General features: G+C 34.8%; 1 protein-coding gene across 1 annotated transcript in view; it reads left to right on the top strand.

Moving 5' to 3' along the window:
* Positions 1 to 15,230, top strand: part of DPP10 (dipeptidyl peptidase like 10) — an 822,212-nt gene that overhangs the window by 210,272 nt on the left and 596,710 nt on the right. The window contains exon 3 of the mRNA XM_055397567.2: positions 11,935 to 12,030. Coding sequence (XP_055253542.1) covers positions 11,935 to 12,030 — 96 coding nt within the window. The remainder of the gene's footprint in view (positions 1 to 11,934; positions 12,031 to 15,230) is intronic.

Raw genomic sequence — 15,230 nt, 5'->3', positions numbered from 1 at the left:
CAGATATGCAGATGACACCACCCTTATGGCAGAAAGTGAAGAGGAACTAAAAAGCCTCTTCTTGAAAGTGAAAGAAGAGAGTGAAAGTTTGGCTTGAACCTCAACATTCAGAAAACAAAGATCATGGCATCAGGTCCCATCATTTCATGGGAAATAGATGGGGAAACAGCGTCACACTTTATTTTTGGGGGCTCCAAAATCACTGCAGATGCTGATTGCAGCCATGAAATTAAAAGACGCTTACTCTTTGGAAGGAAAGTTATGACCAGCCTAGATAGCATTTAAAAAGCAGAGACATTACTTTGCCAACGAAGTTCCGTCTAGTCAAGGCTATGTTTTTTTCCCGTGGTCATGTATGGATGTGAGAGTTGGACTGTGAAGAAAGCTGATTGCCGAATAATTGATGCTTTTGAACTGGAGAAGACTCTTGAGAGTCCCTTTTACTGCAAGGAGATCCAACCAGTCCATTCTAGAGGAGATCAATCCTGGGTGTTCATTGGAAGGACTGATGCTAAATCTGAAACTCCAATACTTTGGCCACCTCATGTGATGAGTTGACTCACTGGAAAAGACTCTGATGCTGGGAGGGATTGGGGGCGGGAGGAGATGGGGACAACAGAGAATATGATGGCTGGATGGCATCACCGACCCGATGGACATGAGTTTGTGTGAACTCTGGGAGTTGGTAACGGACAGGGAGGCCAGGCGTGCTGGAATTCATGGAGTCACAATGAATCACACACGACTGAGAGACTGAACTGAACTGAGGCTAAAGGAAACTATGAAAGAGACAAAAACTCAAGAGGGAGGAAAAACATTTTGTTTTGTGACTTTGAAATTTCAAAATTCAAATTTGCTTTGTACTGACCTATACCTTTTAATATTTTAATAATAATAAAGACAGTGCCTAACATTAAATGAGCTGATTACCTTGCCTAATGATTTCCATATACCTCTTCATTTAGTAATAAAAAAGAAAAGATATGTAGCTTTTACCAGAACTTACCTTGTAATTTTCTTCTGTTTCAATGATATGTACTTTTATTCCTCAATTTTACATTCTGAACTGTATATATAGCTCCTTAACTGGAAATGGTAATCCTTTGTTCATTTTCTTGGTGATAAATTAGAAAATATTTAAAAGAACTTGAAATATTATATATTTCAAGATCTCAAATGACATATATTTTGAAAATATTTAGTATTCTGAGTCACAGTTCATCATCCTAGTGAAAGAACAGAGTAGGAAAATGATGGAAAATCAAAGGGGAATTAGTGCTTTAGTTGTTAAATACTAAAACAAAACTTTTAAGTCTGACGAGGAGATTCGCAATCAGCAAATATTTTGAAAACATATGGAATTTGGTGTGACTGCTATCATTTGCATTCAGTATTTTCAACTAGTTTTGTAAGGAGGGGGTGTTACCCTTTCCATGAACTTTAAAAAATTGATAATGTTTAAAAATGGAAATGCACTAGAAGACTAGCCTGTACTGATGTTAAAGATGGGATATGATAATGACTTTTAAGAATAAATAGAGATTTAAATGTAGAACTGGGACATAAAAGTGGTGGTATATTGGACATCGAGAGAAAACAGAGAATGCCATGAGCAGAGAGAAGAATTCTGAATAACTACCTGATTAGACTTTTCTTTTTATTACTGTTTTAATATGACATTATTTCAAATTTAAGATTTACATTAAAAGAAATATTTCTGAACCACTGAGATCGATCCTGGGTGTTCATTGGAAGGACTGATGCTAAAGCTGAAACTCCAATACTTTGGCCACCTCATGCGACGAGTTGACTCACTGGAAAAGAGTCTGATGCTAGGAGGGATTGGGGGTGGGAGGAGACGGGGACGACAGAGAATGAGATGGCTGGATGGCATCACCGACTCGATGGACATGAGTTTGAGTGAACTCCGGGAGTTGGTGATGGACAGGGAGGCCTGGCATGCTGTGATTCATGGGGTCGCAAAGAGTCGGATATGACTGAGCGACTGAACTGAACTGAACTGAATATCAAGAGTAAACCTGTTAAAGTTAACACAATTTCAGTAGAGAAAACACGTACTGAAAGTCACAAATTAGTTTTTCTTCAGCTTAGTTCTGAAGAACTTTCTTTTCTCTTCTATGATTATACAGCTAACTTATTTCAAAAGGCCATTTAAAAACAAGATTGGATTTTTGGAGGAAAGCACAGAAATGCCGATAGAAGCCTATGATCATAAATGACAGACGAGTACAGAGAAAAGAACATGGAATGAATTATTTAATGTCAATTCTGTTTCCTATTCTGTTGCCAAATATTAATGTTTTAGTTAAGGTTCTATATCTTGTAACAATTTAGCAAGTAATTACTGTTTCCAGTTCATTAAATACTTGTGACCATTGTTATATTGTGCATCTCTTTGGATCTTTGTGCTCCTATTCATAATCATAATCATAATCATAGGATTCTATTAATATTTGGTCAGCAAATATTTAGGATTTTAATTGCAACTATCAACATATATTAGATTTTAAGACTTTTACACATGTGTGCACACTCATATATATATATATATATACACACATACTTTGCAGAAGTGTATTTAGTTACAAAATAACTAGAAATAAGATGTGTTACCAACTACCTTACTAATGGTCTATGAAGAAAAGTGAAAGTTGCTCAGTCATGTCTGACACTTTGCAATCCCATGGACTAGTCCATGGAATTCTGCAGACCAGAATACTGGAGTCAGTAGCCTTTCCCTTCTCCAGGGGATCTTCCCAACCCAGGGTTCAAACCGAGGTCTCCCGCATTGCAGGCAGATTCTTTACCAGCTGAGCCACAAGGGAAGCCCAAGAATGCTGTAGTGGGTAGCCTGTCCCTTCTCCAGCAGATCTTCCTGACCCAGGAATCGAACTGGGGTCTCCTGCATTGCAGGCTGATTCTTTTACCGACTGAACTATGAGGAAAACCCCAAGGTCTATGAGGTGAATATTAAATTTAAGTAATATATACATATTTGATATTAGGAAACAGATACTGATATCAGAATTTCTTCCTCAGGGAATCTCTAAGAAAGGAGTTGTGCATCAGGGATCATCTCTTAAAATTATTTACAATCTAATACCAATTTCCTTCTAAGCTACCTTCTCAGTGTCTAATGTGAGTGATTGCAATGAGTGTGAGCCTTGGAATGAATGCAAACCAGGCTTCTCTGTTTAAGTGCAACAGTGGAGTTAAAATAGGGAGAACATTAATAAAATGTATCAAATAGTTGGGTTTCTCAAGTTGATTCTACCATAAATTATCTTAGAAATCAAGTTGCAATTGAGTTATACGTGTTAGCTGATGAGATGTGATAAGTGATGCTACTAATATTTGTACTAAATATCATGCAACAGTGAGCCAAGAGTAAATGTGGAGTTTCAAGCTGATATATTATAGACAGTTTCCTGAAGAAAACAAACAAAAGCCCCAGTTTTTTGTGAATGCTCTGACACTGCTCTATGTGTAAAAATAGATGGACACTTTCATGATCAGGCTGGAACAGAATAGGGTGCTAATAAAGTCTGGAGAGGTACATACAGCAGTTGAATTTCAATTAGGAGAAAGGTTCTTGTAGCTAAAAAGAAGTAAGAATATTCTCAAAGTTATCTCTATAAAGTTGTATATTTAAAAATATTTAATTAACACAATATTAAAGAGAATAAGGGGCCTCCCAGGCAGTGATAATGGTAAAGAACCTGCCTGCCAATGCAAGAAGCATAAGAGATGCTTGTTTGATCTCTGGGTACGGAAGATCCCCTGGAGGAGAGCATGATAACCCACTCCAGTATTCTTGATTGTAGAATCCCATGGACAGAGGAGCCTGGCAGGCTACAGTCCAGTAGGGTCGCAAAGAGTCAGAAAAGACTGAAGCAACTTAGCAGGCACTCATGCAAAGAGAATGAGGAAATAAAACTTATTTTGTGAGTCATTGTAGCTTAGTAAGTCAAAGAGATGTAGGCCCCAATTTCAGTCCTGCCTCTTACTCACCACGTGACCTTTGTCAACATCTTTAACTTGCAGAGCTTATGTTTTTTCTCAAGTGAGGTTATTAATATCCAATATGACTTGAGGGAGCATCTGGAAGAGAGATGGTAGCTTACCAAGGATGAAGACCCCAAAAGACTATGATAAGATGTGGAGATGAAAGGAGATAGGGGATAAAAGTCAGGCTCGAAGGTTATCAAAACAGAAGCTTAATTATTCATTATGTGTTGAAGGAAGAAGTCTCTATTCTAGGACTGAAAAATTCAAGAGACCTCAGTGATAGTGCCTCACAGCTAAGGAAAAATTTAAAGAAATGAGCCAAGAATAGAAAAAACAGAAAAGAAATGAAGTACGGAGCTCACTCAGTAATGAATGAAGACAAATGAATTAATCCTTAAGTTATATTTGAGTATTGTTTAAATTTTAGATTTCATCGCAATAATTTGAATTACTTTGATGAATTGATTTTATAATAAGTTCCAGAGGCAATTGGAGTTAAAAAGTCCTTACTATTAAAATTATTAAACTATTTCAGATTGCCAAAATATATGAAATTTAAAATCCTTAATAAAATATTGAAGTGTTAAATGATCAGTACAGTAAAAATTAAAAAAAAATCATTAGATTAATTCTTTAAAAAATAATATTTCAAAAATATTTAAATAAATATTTTAAAAATATTTGAAAATATTTAAAATATTAAAAATTTTAAAAAATATTTTTAAAATATTTAAATAAATATTTAACACATTAGCAGTATAGAAGTAATAATAATTTTCCATTAGCAGGTGGATTTTGTTATAGAAATAATGGTGGTTGGAATAAGGAAATTTCTTTTCAACAATTTTTATATCAACACATTAAAGGAAAATATTTTACATAAAAGGCTGTAAGTGTATCATAACATAATTTCAAATAAAAATTCTAAATGTCATAGGAATAAAAACAAATTACTTAAGAATGATAGAGATTCCTTTCCAATAATCTAAAAAATATATTAAATAATGAAATATTAAAGATGCTGCCATAATAGAAGAAAACAACAGGATTGTTATTTTTATCATTATTATTCAACATTGTTTTGACAATGATGCTAATGAAATGATTCACTAAAATGAATTAAGTGCCTTTTAATCAATGCTGCTGGAACAGTTAGTTGTCATGCAATATGCCAAAAAATGTAAAATAAAATATGAATCTCTAATTATTCCTCATATGATAGACAAAATGTATCTCAATATCATTCAGGGAGTTATATGTAGAATATAAAACTATGACTCTTTCAGGACAAAAGAAAATCTTCAATGTTAATTGAAACATTCTAAGTCTTGACAGCAAAAGTGTGATTTATAAAATGATAAACTAGACTTTATCAAAACTGAAAAAACAAAAAATCTTCCTCTGCAAAAGTCCCTTTTAAGAGGAGGAAAAGAAGTGAGAGAGTTGGAGGAAATTTGAGTTGACATATCAACAAATGATTTGTATCAGAATATAAATACTCTCTAAATTCAAGTTAACCAATCCCACAAACAAAACAATCCAATTAGAAAATGGGCAAATGACATCACCAGACATTTCACTGAAGAGGATATAAATATCACAAATAAGCACATTAAAAGATGTTCATTAGCTCTCAGGGTAATGCAAGTTAAAACCACAATGGCATTCATTATACTTATGTTAGAATAGCTTATTAAAAAAAATCCTTGTAGGAATGCAGAAAAACTGGATTTTTTTTTCTTACAAAAATAAATATGTACCATATGACCCAAAAATTGCATATTTTCGCATTTATCCCAAGGAAAGGAACATTTATGTTCACATAAAAACTTATAAATAGTGTTCATAGCAACTTTATTGATAGTAGCCCCAGACTACAAATGGTAACCCAAATTTCCTTCAACAGATGAACAGTTCAACAAACTGGTACGTTCATGCCTTGGAATATCAGCAAACAGCAAAAAGAAATGGAGTACTGATACACTCAATGACTAAAGTGGATTTCAAATCAATTATGCTGAGTTAAAAAGGCCAATCTCAAAATATTACATAATGCATGTTTCCACAACACCCTTGAAATTGCAAATTATAGAGATGGAAAAGTAGATTCAGTCAGTTCAGTTCAGTCGCTCAGTCGTGTCCGACTCTCCGCGACCCCATGAATCGCAGCACGCCAGGCCTCCCTGTCCATCACCAACTCCCGGAGTTCACTCAAACTAATGTCCACAGAGTCGGTGATGCCATCCAGCCATCTCATTCTCGGTCGTCCCCTTCTCCTCCTGCCCCCAACCTTTCCCAGCATCAGAGTCTTTTCCAGTGAGTCAACTCGTCGCATGAGGTGGCCAAAGTATTGGAGTTTCAGATTTAGCATCAGTCCTTCCAATGAACACCCAGGATTGATCTCCTTTAGAATGGACTGGTTGGATCTCCTTGCGGTATAAGGGACTCTCAAGAGTCTTCTCCAACACCACAGTTCAAAAACATCAATTCTTTGGCGATCAGCTTTCTTCACAGTCCAAATCTCACATGCATACATGACCACGGGGAAAACCATAGCCTTGACTAGACGGACCTTGGTTGGCAAAGTAATGTCTCTGCTTTTTAATATACTATCTAAGTTGGTCATAACTTTCCTTCCAAGGAGTAAGCGTCTTTTAATTTCATGGCTGCAATCAGCATCCGCAGTGATTTTGGAGCCCCCCAAAATAAAGTCTGACACTGTTTCCACTGTTTTTCCATCTATTTCCCATGAAGTGATGGGACCAGATGCCATGATCTTTGTTTTCTGAACGTTGAGCTTCAAGCCAACCTTTTCACTGTGGAAAAGTAGATTAGTGGTTGCCAAAGTTGCAGAGAGAGGCTATGTGGCAAAAGGACAACACAGGAGATCCTGGTGATAAAACTGTTCTTTGTCTTTACTAGTGCTCATCATATTTGATACAACTACATAGAAATAAATACAGCCACATATACATACACGTACACAAATGAATAAATGAAAAACTGGTGAAATCTGAATAAAGTTGATGGAAAGTATCAATTTTCTTTTTGTGCTATTGATTATGCAGATATATGTGATTGATAGAAACTGGATGAAGGGTATAAAGGATCTGTCTTTCTGTATTATTTCTTCCTGCTGCATGTGATCTGTAATATCTGAAAATTTTATATATCTTTTGTATAGGCCTGTGTATATACCGATATGTGTATATATTTTACATATAAGTGTATGTATATATATATAAACATATGTATATGTATGTGAAAGTGGAAAGTGTTAGTTGCTCTGTCCAACTCTTTGAGACCGCATGTACTGTAGCTTGCCAGGCTCCTCTGTCCATGGGATACTCCAGATAGGAACACGGGACTGGGTAGCCATTCTCCTCTCCACAGGCTCTTCCCGAACCAAGAATTGAACCCAGGTCTCCTGCATTACAGATTCTTTACCATCTGAGCCACCAGGGAAGCCCATATATATGTATGTGCTGTGCTTAGTCACTGACATATCTGACTCTGCAACCCCATGGACTCCTCTGTCCATGGGGATTCTCCAGGTAGTAATACTGGAATGGGTTGCCATGCCCTCCTCCAGGGAATCTTTCCGACCTAAGGATTGAACCTAGGTCTCTGGTATTGCAGACAGATTCTTTTACCATCTGAGCCACCAGGGAAACCCATGTGTATGTAAATATACATACATACATATATATATATATATATAAATTTAAACTTTATGAAAAGGAAGAATTATTTTCAGATGATAAAATTAAATAAGTAGAAAAAAAAAGATTTCATTTCCATGGGCATTTTAAAGCAAATGTGATATGGTAAATAAAGTAATGATTAACTCTGTGTGTATATAAAGTTATTTAGATTAAGAATGGGAAGTATTCTGTTCACAGTAACAAAACATATATATGAGAGAAAGTTGCTCAGTTGTGTCCGACTCTTTGCGACCTCATAGACCATACAGTCCATGGAATTCTCCAGGCCAGAACACTGAAGTGGGTAGCCTTTCCCTTCTCCAGGAGATCTTCCCAATCCAGGAATCGAACCCAGGTCTCCTGCATGCAGGTGGATTCTTTACCAGCTGAGCCACAAGGGAAGCCCAAAATACTGGAGTGGGTAGCCTATCCCTCCTCCAGCAGATCTTCCTGACCCAGGAATCCAACCGGGGTCTCCTGCATTGCAGGCAGATTCTTTACCAACTGAGCTATCAGGGAAACCCAAAACAAAACATATATACTTACTAGTAAATACAATAGGAAATGTAAAGGATCTATATGAAAAGTAGAAGATGAAACAATTAGTGTACATAAAATATGAGTGAACTAAGTAGTTCTGAAAGAAAAACCTTTATATTACAAAATGTTTAGAGTTTTTCAATTCACTGTGTATATGTTTTGCTATTTTAGTAAGATTTCTATTTTGGTGGGTTTTAATTTGACTTTCAAGCTCATATGAAAGAATGCATGTTTGAGAAATAGTATTTGAAAATCTATTAATACTTGAAAATAACATTTATATGGTGTGGTGTAATTGCTTTAAAGGTGTTTTTTGTTTGTTTGTTTTATATCTGCCTAAAAGATGCAGTAAATAAAATATGTGGAATTTACCTAGGAGCAAAATTACAGTTAATTTTTCAATTCAGTTGATAAGGATCATTTTTAATATATTGTGTTAGAATAATCTACCCTCCCATTGAAAGTTAGATCCTACCTCCCACTCTTACCTGTATAAATTTCCTTGGATCAGCTAAATAAATGCCTATCAAATAGAGATGATGAAATATAATCATGTAGAAATGGAAAGGATTGGATTGGACAAATTATGGTGCTTTTAATATAATCTCAGGAAACTTTACATTGTGAAACTTATCTATAATAAAATCCAGTCTTATTGAGATATCTCATTGAATAAATACATTTTCTGAAATCCTAACAAAATTAGCTCATTTTATTAAAATCCAAAACTCCTATGACAGAAAATTAATTATAGAATCATGGGTTTTTTTATTTGTCAAACAAAAAGCACTCATCCTTTTGGTTAAGATGTTCTCATTCCTTCATTTGTCCATGCCATTCCCTTTCTCTGTATTTTGAAACCTGAAAGTAGTAATTGCTTAGTCATGTCTGACTTTGCGACCCCACGAACTGTACCCTGCCAGGCTGCTTTGTCCATGGGATCCTCCAGGCAAGAATACTGGAGTTGATTGCCATTCCCTTCTCCAGAGGATTTTTCCCGACCCACGGATCAAACCCAGGTCTCCTGCATTGCAAGCAGATTCTTTACCATATGAGCTACAGGGAAGTTCCACAAAGGAAAGATCCAGAAATGAAACCTGAAAGGCCCAGGTCATTTAACTTTAACATAAAAATGAATATATTTTCTTTTCAAGAGGAATTTTATGTTCACAGAAAAATTGAACAGAAGGAATAGAAATTTCCCTTTTACCTTCACCTGGGTAAAACCTTCTGCACTGTTATTATCCCACCCAACATGTTTGCTACAATTGATGAACTTATATTGACATCATTATCAGCCAAAGTCCATATTTTCCTTTAGGGTTCACTCTTGCTTTTGTACATTCTATGAGTTTGGACAAATGTATAATTACATGTATCTGGCATTATAACTTTTCATACTGTTTATGGTATTCTCAAGGCAAGTATCCTGAAGTGGTTTTCCATTCCCTTCTCTAGTGGACCATGTTTTGTCAGAACTCTCCACCACGACTTGTCTGTCTTGGGTGGCCATAGATGTTATGGCTCATAGTTTCATTGAGTTAGACAGGGATGTGATCCATGTGATCAGTTTGGTTAGTTTTCTGTGATATTTTTAGAGTCTTCAATGTTTACGTTTTTCAGTGTGTTAAGTAGTTGGAATCATACAGTATGCAGTCTTTTCACATTGGCCTCTTTCACTTAATAATTTAAGATTCTTCCATGATTTTCATGGTTGATAGCTCATTTCTTTTCATCACTGCATAATATCACAACATCTGGACCACAGTTTATCTGTTCACCTATGAACGACATCTTGGTTGCTTCCAAGTTTTAGCAATTATGAATAAAGCTACCATAAACCTCCATGTGCAGATTTTTGTGTGACTGTAAGTTTTCAACTCATTTGGGTAAATAGCATAGAACACAATTGTTAGATTATATGTTTAGTTTTATAAGAAACCACCAAACTGTCTTCCAAAGTATAAGTACCATTTTTCATTCCCACAAGCAATAGTTGATAGTTGTTCATTTTTTTTTCATTGAAGTCTTTTATTTTTAATCAAAATCCGATTTTTACTGTAGTACAACATACAAAGTCAAAACATGTATCAGTTGCTGTGTTGAAATCATTCAGTTCAGTCACTCAGTTGTGTCCAACTCTTTGTGACCCCAAGAACTGCAGCACATCAGGCTTCCCTGTCCATCACCAACTTCTGGAACTTGCTTAAACTCATATCCATCAAGTCAGTGATGCTATCCAACCATTGCATCCTCTGTTGACCCCTTCTCCACCTGCTCTTAATCTATCCCATCATCAGGATCTTTTTCAGTGAGGCAGATAAGTGAATTTTTCTCAGGATATTTTAGATACAAACTATAAGTGGTCTCATTTGGTCTTTAATTAAAGCACATTGCAATAAAAGGTACATAAATTTCCTCAACAACTATATCTGATTGCTTTTGCAAGGTATTTCCCTTCCTTCCTTTCTGTTTATATAGTACTCTATATCCTCATTCTGACATCTATCATATTCTTTCTTGCTTTGTGTGAAGCCCTTGGGACATGGAATAGATATGTCTCCTGCACTTAATACCTTGGAAATTAAGAGCCCTATTATTTGTTGAATGAATAAGGTAATTTTAAATTTTGTCATATGAGACTGTCAAATGGAGCATTTTGTTTTGCAAATAATTTTATGCTAGGCTTTGATCACATGGCTTTCACTAGTTCCACTTGTTATCTATTTTTCAGTTGTTTCTGAGCAATTATTTTGTGGGTTAAACACATGCTTGACTCATGTTGAAGGAAATTGCATTTAAAGTTATTGACTCTTTGCCCCAACTCTTCTACTGGAAGAAACAAAACCTTGCTGCAATATGTAGTAAGCCTTTAAAAAATAGTATCTAATGATGTTAGCATATATTGTTGACACTTTATTTTCAACAAGAGTTAAGGTCACAGCTGAAAGGTCACAAAGATAGTTTTATACAGTAAATAAACAATGGCATTATTTTACAAAGAACATAAAATATCCCTAACTTGTTTATAGACTTTTTCATCTGAAAACTTGCTTGCTGTGTTTAATTTTGGTGCTTAAATCGGGTTCTGTTTCTTAGATTTTGGAAAATAAAAGGGAAATACACCTAATTTATGTGTCAGGGACTAATATGAATTTGTACTTTTCATTCATATTCTGGCATTGTATTACTTTTGCAATTTTTGCATTTGACTCCTAGACTCACAGTATTTGTTGGATGGTAATTATTTGTTGAAATTTGGCATTTATTCTGTTTATTTGGTGAATTTCCTTTCAATTTGGGAAGTTTTATTTATCATATTTGTTTATAACATTTACCTCTTCATCTTTGATATTTACAACAAAATTGTGAATTTATCATTAGAGAGAATATGTTGAAGTTATTTTGGAAAATAGTGGGCTGGATCATGGTTAAACAGTGAAAAATGTATCCTTTGAGGCACAATTCACTGTTTTCATATTATATATCACAACATAAAGTCATGGAACAAACTACTAAGGCCAAAGAACATTAGCATTGCCATTTTATATTGTTATCTTGTTAACATGTTTTTGAAGCAAAATAGTACAAATATTATAATTCATTAGTTTTTAAAAGTAACATGAGATAAGTGTCTAACCTAAAATTTACTTTATTTTAGATGAACTCACAAATTCATCAGAAACCAGATTGTCTTTAGAAGACCTCTTCAGGAAAGACTTTATGCTTCATGATCCAGAAGCTCGGTGGATCAATGGTATGTATATATGTTCTTATACATTTATTTCATGTTCTGTATGGTGAAAATTAAATAATGAGATTTCTATTAATATTTTAATTGACATTATTCTTCAATGATTTTATATGCCATTTAGTCAGAAATGTATACCTTGGCTTTTATGAATAAAAACCTTTTCTTAAGTATTCAATAAAATCATCTCCCAAAGATTAGATTGACTGCTCTGTATCTGCTCTTCCCTCATAATCATTAATTATGTGATTTCAAACACATGTTATATCTCTAGCATTTCTCTAGGTAATTCTTATTGGTATAGAAGTATAGGTATGGGGAGCCTATATATAAGTGCTTCAAATTTGACAATCAAGCTAATTTTCTTTTCTCTGTAACTTTTCTTTTTTAAGTTTAAATGCCACAAACTAAGGAAACTCTAACGAAGATGAAATGACAGAAAGAGCATGGGAACATTTGTATTTTGCCTTTTTCTGGCTTGGCTAGGAAACCGCCTCAGTTTCTTTAAGTTATTCCTTATTTTGTTATTTTTAAAAAGTTTTAAAAAGCATTTATATTTCAAGTTAATTAATTAACTCACACCACTTAGTGGCTCCAGGGACTTCAGTTTGTCTTTATGGGAGTTTGTGGGGGGAATTACTGTGTAATCCAGTCATAAGAAATATGTTGGTGAAAAGTAAGTCAGGGGATTTCCTGGTGGTCCAGTGGTAATGACTCCATGTTTCCACTGAAGTTTGCAGAGGCTCTATCCCTGGTTGGGGAACTAAGATCTCACATGCAGCATGATATGGCCAAAAATAAATAAAGAACTAAAAATTATCTTTTAGAAAAGAAAGAAGGAAGTCACATTTCCATTCCTTGAGTTTCACAATTTGCCTAACCATACTAATCACTGTGGTGGTTCTTTTTGTGGTGTAGTCTCTAAGTCTGACTCTTTTGTGACTCCATGGGTGGTAGCTCTTTCAGGCTCCTCTGTCCATGGGATTTCCCAGACAAGAATCCTGGAGTGAGTTGTCATTTCTTCCTTTAGTGGATTTTCATGACCCAGGGATTAAACCCATGTCCTGTGTCTCCTACATTGGCAGGTGGATTCTTTACCACTAGGACACCTGTGAAGCCCCAGTCACTGTGGCTTGATAGCTGTTAATCTTTGCCCTTCACTTTATTTAGACATAATATGTATATATTTTTGCTTTGTTTTCAAGGCATAGAGTAGATTATTTCAAAGCATAGAGCTTTATCTAATAAATACTGTCTCACAGTCCATCCTTTCTTCTGTAATATCCTAATTAAGTACATTTATGTCTGCAAATTAAGTGTTAATTTATGGAAGCTGTAAGAATAAGGTAATTTAATTCATTAGGGCAGGGGCCAAATCATACTTGTTTATCTATCACAGATACAGTTTTTGGAGATCAGCAAGCACTTAAGGTGATTTTTTTTTTCCTTTGAATAAATAAATGAAAGCATTTAATTGAATTTCAGTTTTATTTTTCTATAAACTCAAGTTTCAGTTGAAATTCGTTTCAAGATAAATATTATCATGCTGATGATATTACAAATAGAGAAAACATGATAGCAGTTTTATTAATCTATTTTTGTATATTTTGATTCTGAATTCTTCATAAACCTTGGTCTTGCCATATTGTTGCCTTTGTGTTGATTATTTCAGATGTACAAAACTCTTTGATTTATTTCAGATGAGTACTATTACTAAATTTTAAGAAGGGATATAATTTTCTAGTATTGTTCTAATAGGTAGATCTCTCACAAACCGTTCTCCTGGTGTGCTAATGTAATTTTGCAAATCATCTTTTTACTTGCTAGCCAGTATTTTCTATTGAAGGAGGTGACCAAAAAAAATGTTAGTCATTAAATTTGAAATGCTGAATAATATTCTGTTTTCTTCACCATGATTTTGATCAAACAGTTAGAAATTTGTGTAGTCAATTACTTTGGAAAGCGAGAAAAATCATGGGTCTCATCTCCCTTCTCAGGTTAGATTGGGCTATTTAAAAAGTCATTTACTCCTGTGTGTAACTGCACTTAGGTATCAAAGTACTAAAGGACTGGAGGGATGTTTAAGCAGTGAACTGTGTGCTAAATTAGGCATATTTCAATATCTAGGACACACATTCTACTCTAATGCTTTACAAAGTATCACAAAAATATTATTTGGAGTAAGTCATTTTAATCATTTTTTCATAATTTCTTTACCAATCATTGGTAAACCTGATTTTAAGACTATATCCTTGGATAAAGCTGCAATGTTATTATTGTGGTCTAAGTAAAACCTAAAATCAATAATACTTATAAAAGAATTTGACATAAAACAACCCTTTAAACAGGATTAAACAAAATCTAAGCTCTTAGAGGCATGCCGTCTTCATAAATCCTACTGAAGGAATTGATTCACTGTCAGTAGATTGTGTGTGCTGGGTTGCTTTTCGAGCAGGGGAATAGATTTATCTTCATTTACTCCTCTTATGCAGTCCAGATCACCTTTCTGGCAATCACTAGATACTTGGCCTATTTATGTATTCCTCACAAAGGCAGAAAATACAATGGGCACTATGAGTACAATGTGTAACCCTGGCTTCATTGTCACAGATTATGTCTAGATGTAAAACGTGAACTTCTTTTTGCTAATAATGTTTCACCAGGATTCCAAAGTATATAAGTGGATTGAAGGAGTCTCACCTATGCTCATTTGGAAATTTTAGTTAATTGTTAGGGGTCACCATATGCATGTTTAATACATTGCTAGTGAAGGAGACTGAGGGCTTATAGATGACCCTGGCATGTGTAGGCTGAAGTGCAGTAATGTCATTCATTATGCTCCTTCAACATTAATATATATGTGAATGTCAATGCAGGCTTGGATGGGTGCTCATGTTCCTGGTTAGCAGAACATCTGCCTTCCCCTACACTACTCAGATATCTGAAATCTCCATTTTTATAGTGTCTTCTTCCTAGTTATGTCACCTTGAGTCCTGGACATCTATCTTCTTTAATGTTATTCATCTCCCACATATATTTGAGGATCAATCCATCATCAAAGAAAAATCTGATATTGAGTGGCTTCTATGCTAGGCTTTGTGCTGTATCTTTATAGATGTATTTCATAGATAACATGTAAGTTATAATGGTGAACTCCAGAAAACTGAGGATAAAGCAAAAAATTTATCCAAAACACAGCTGATAAG

Source organism: Moschus berezovskii, chromosome 2 (genome assembly GCF_049115385.1).
Source record: "Moschus berezovskii isolate FMDL1 chromosome 2, NW_MosBer_1.0, whole genome shotgun sequence".
In the NCBI taxonomy this organism is placed as follows: Eukaryota; Metazoa; Chordata; class Mammalia; order Artiodactyla; family Moschidae; genus Moschus; species Moschus berezovskii.
This window is presented reverse-complemented; position numbering and strand designations above follow the sequence as displayed.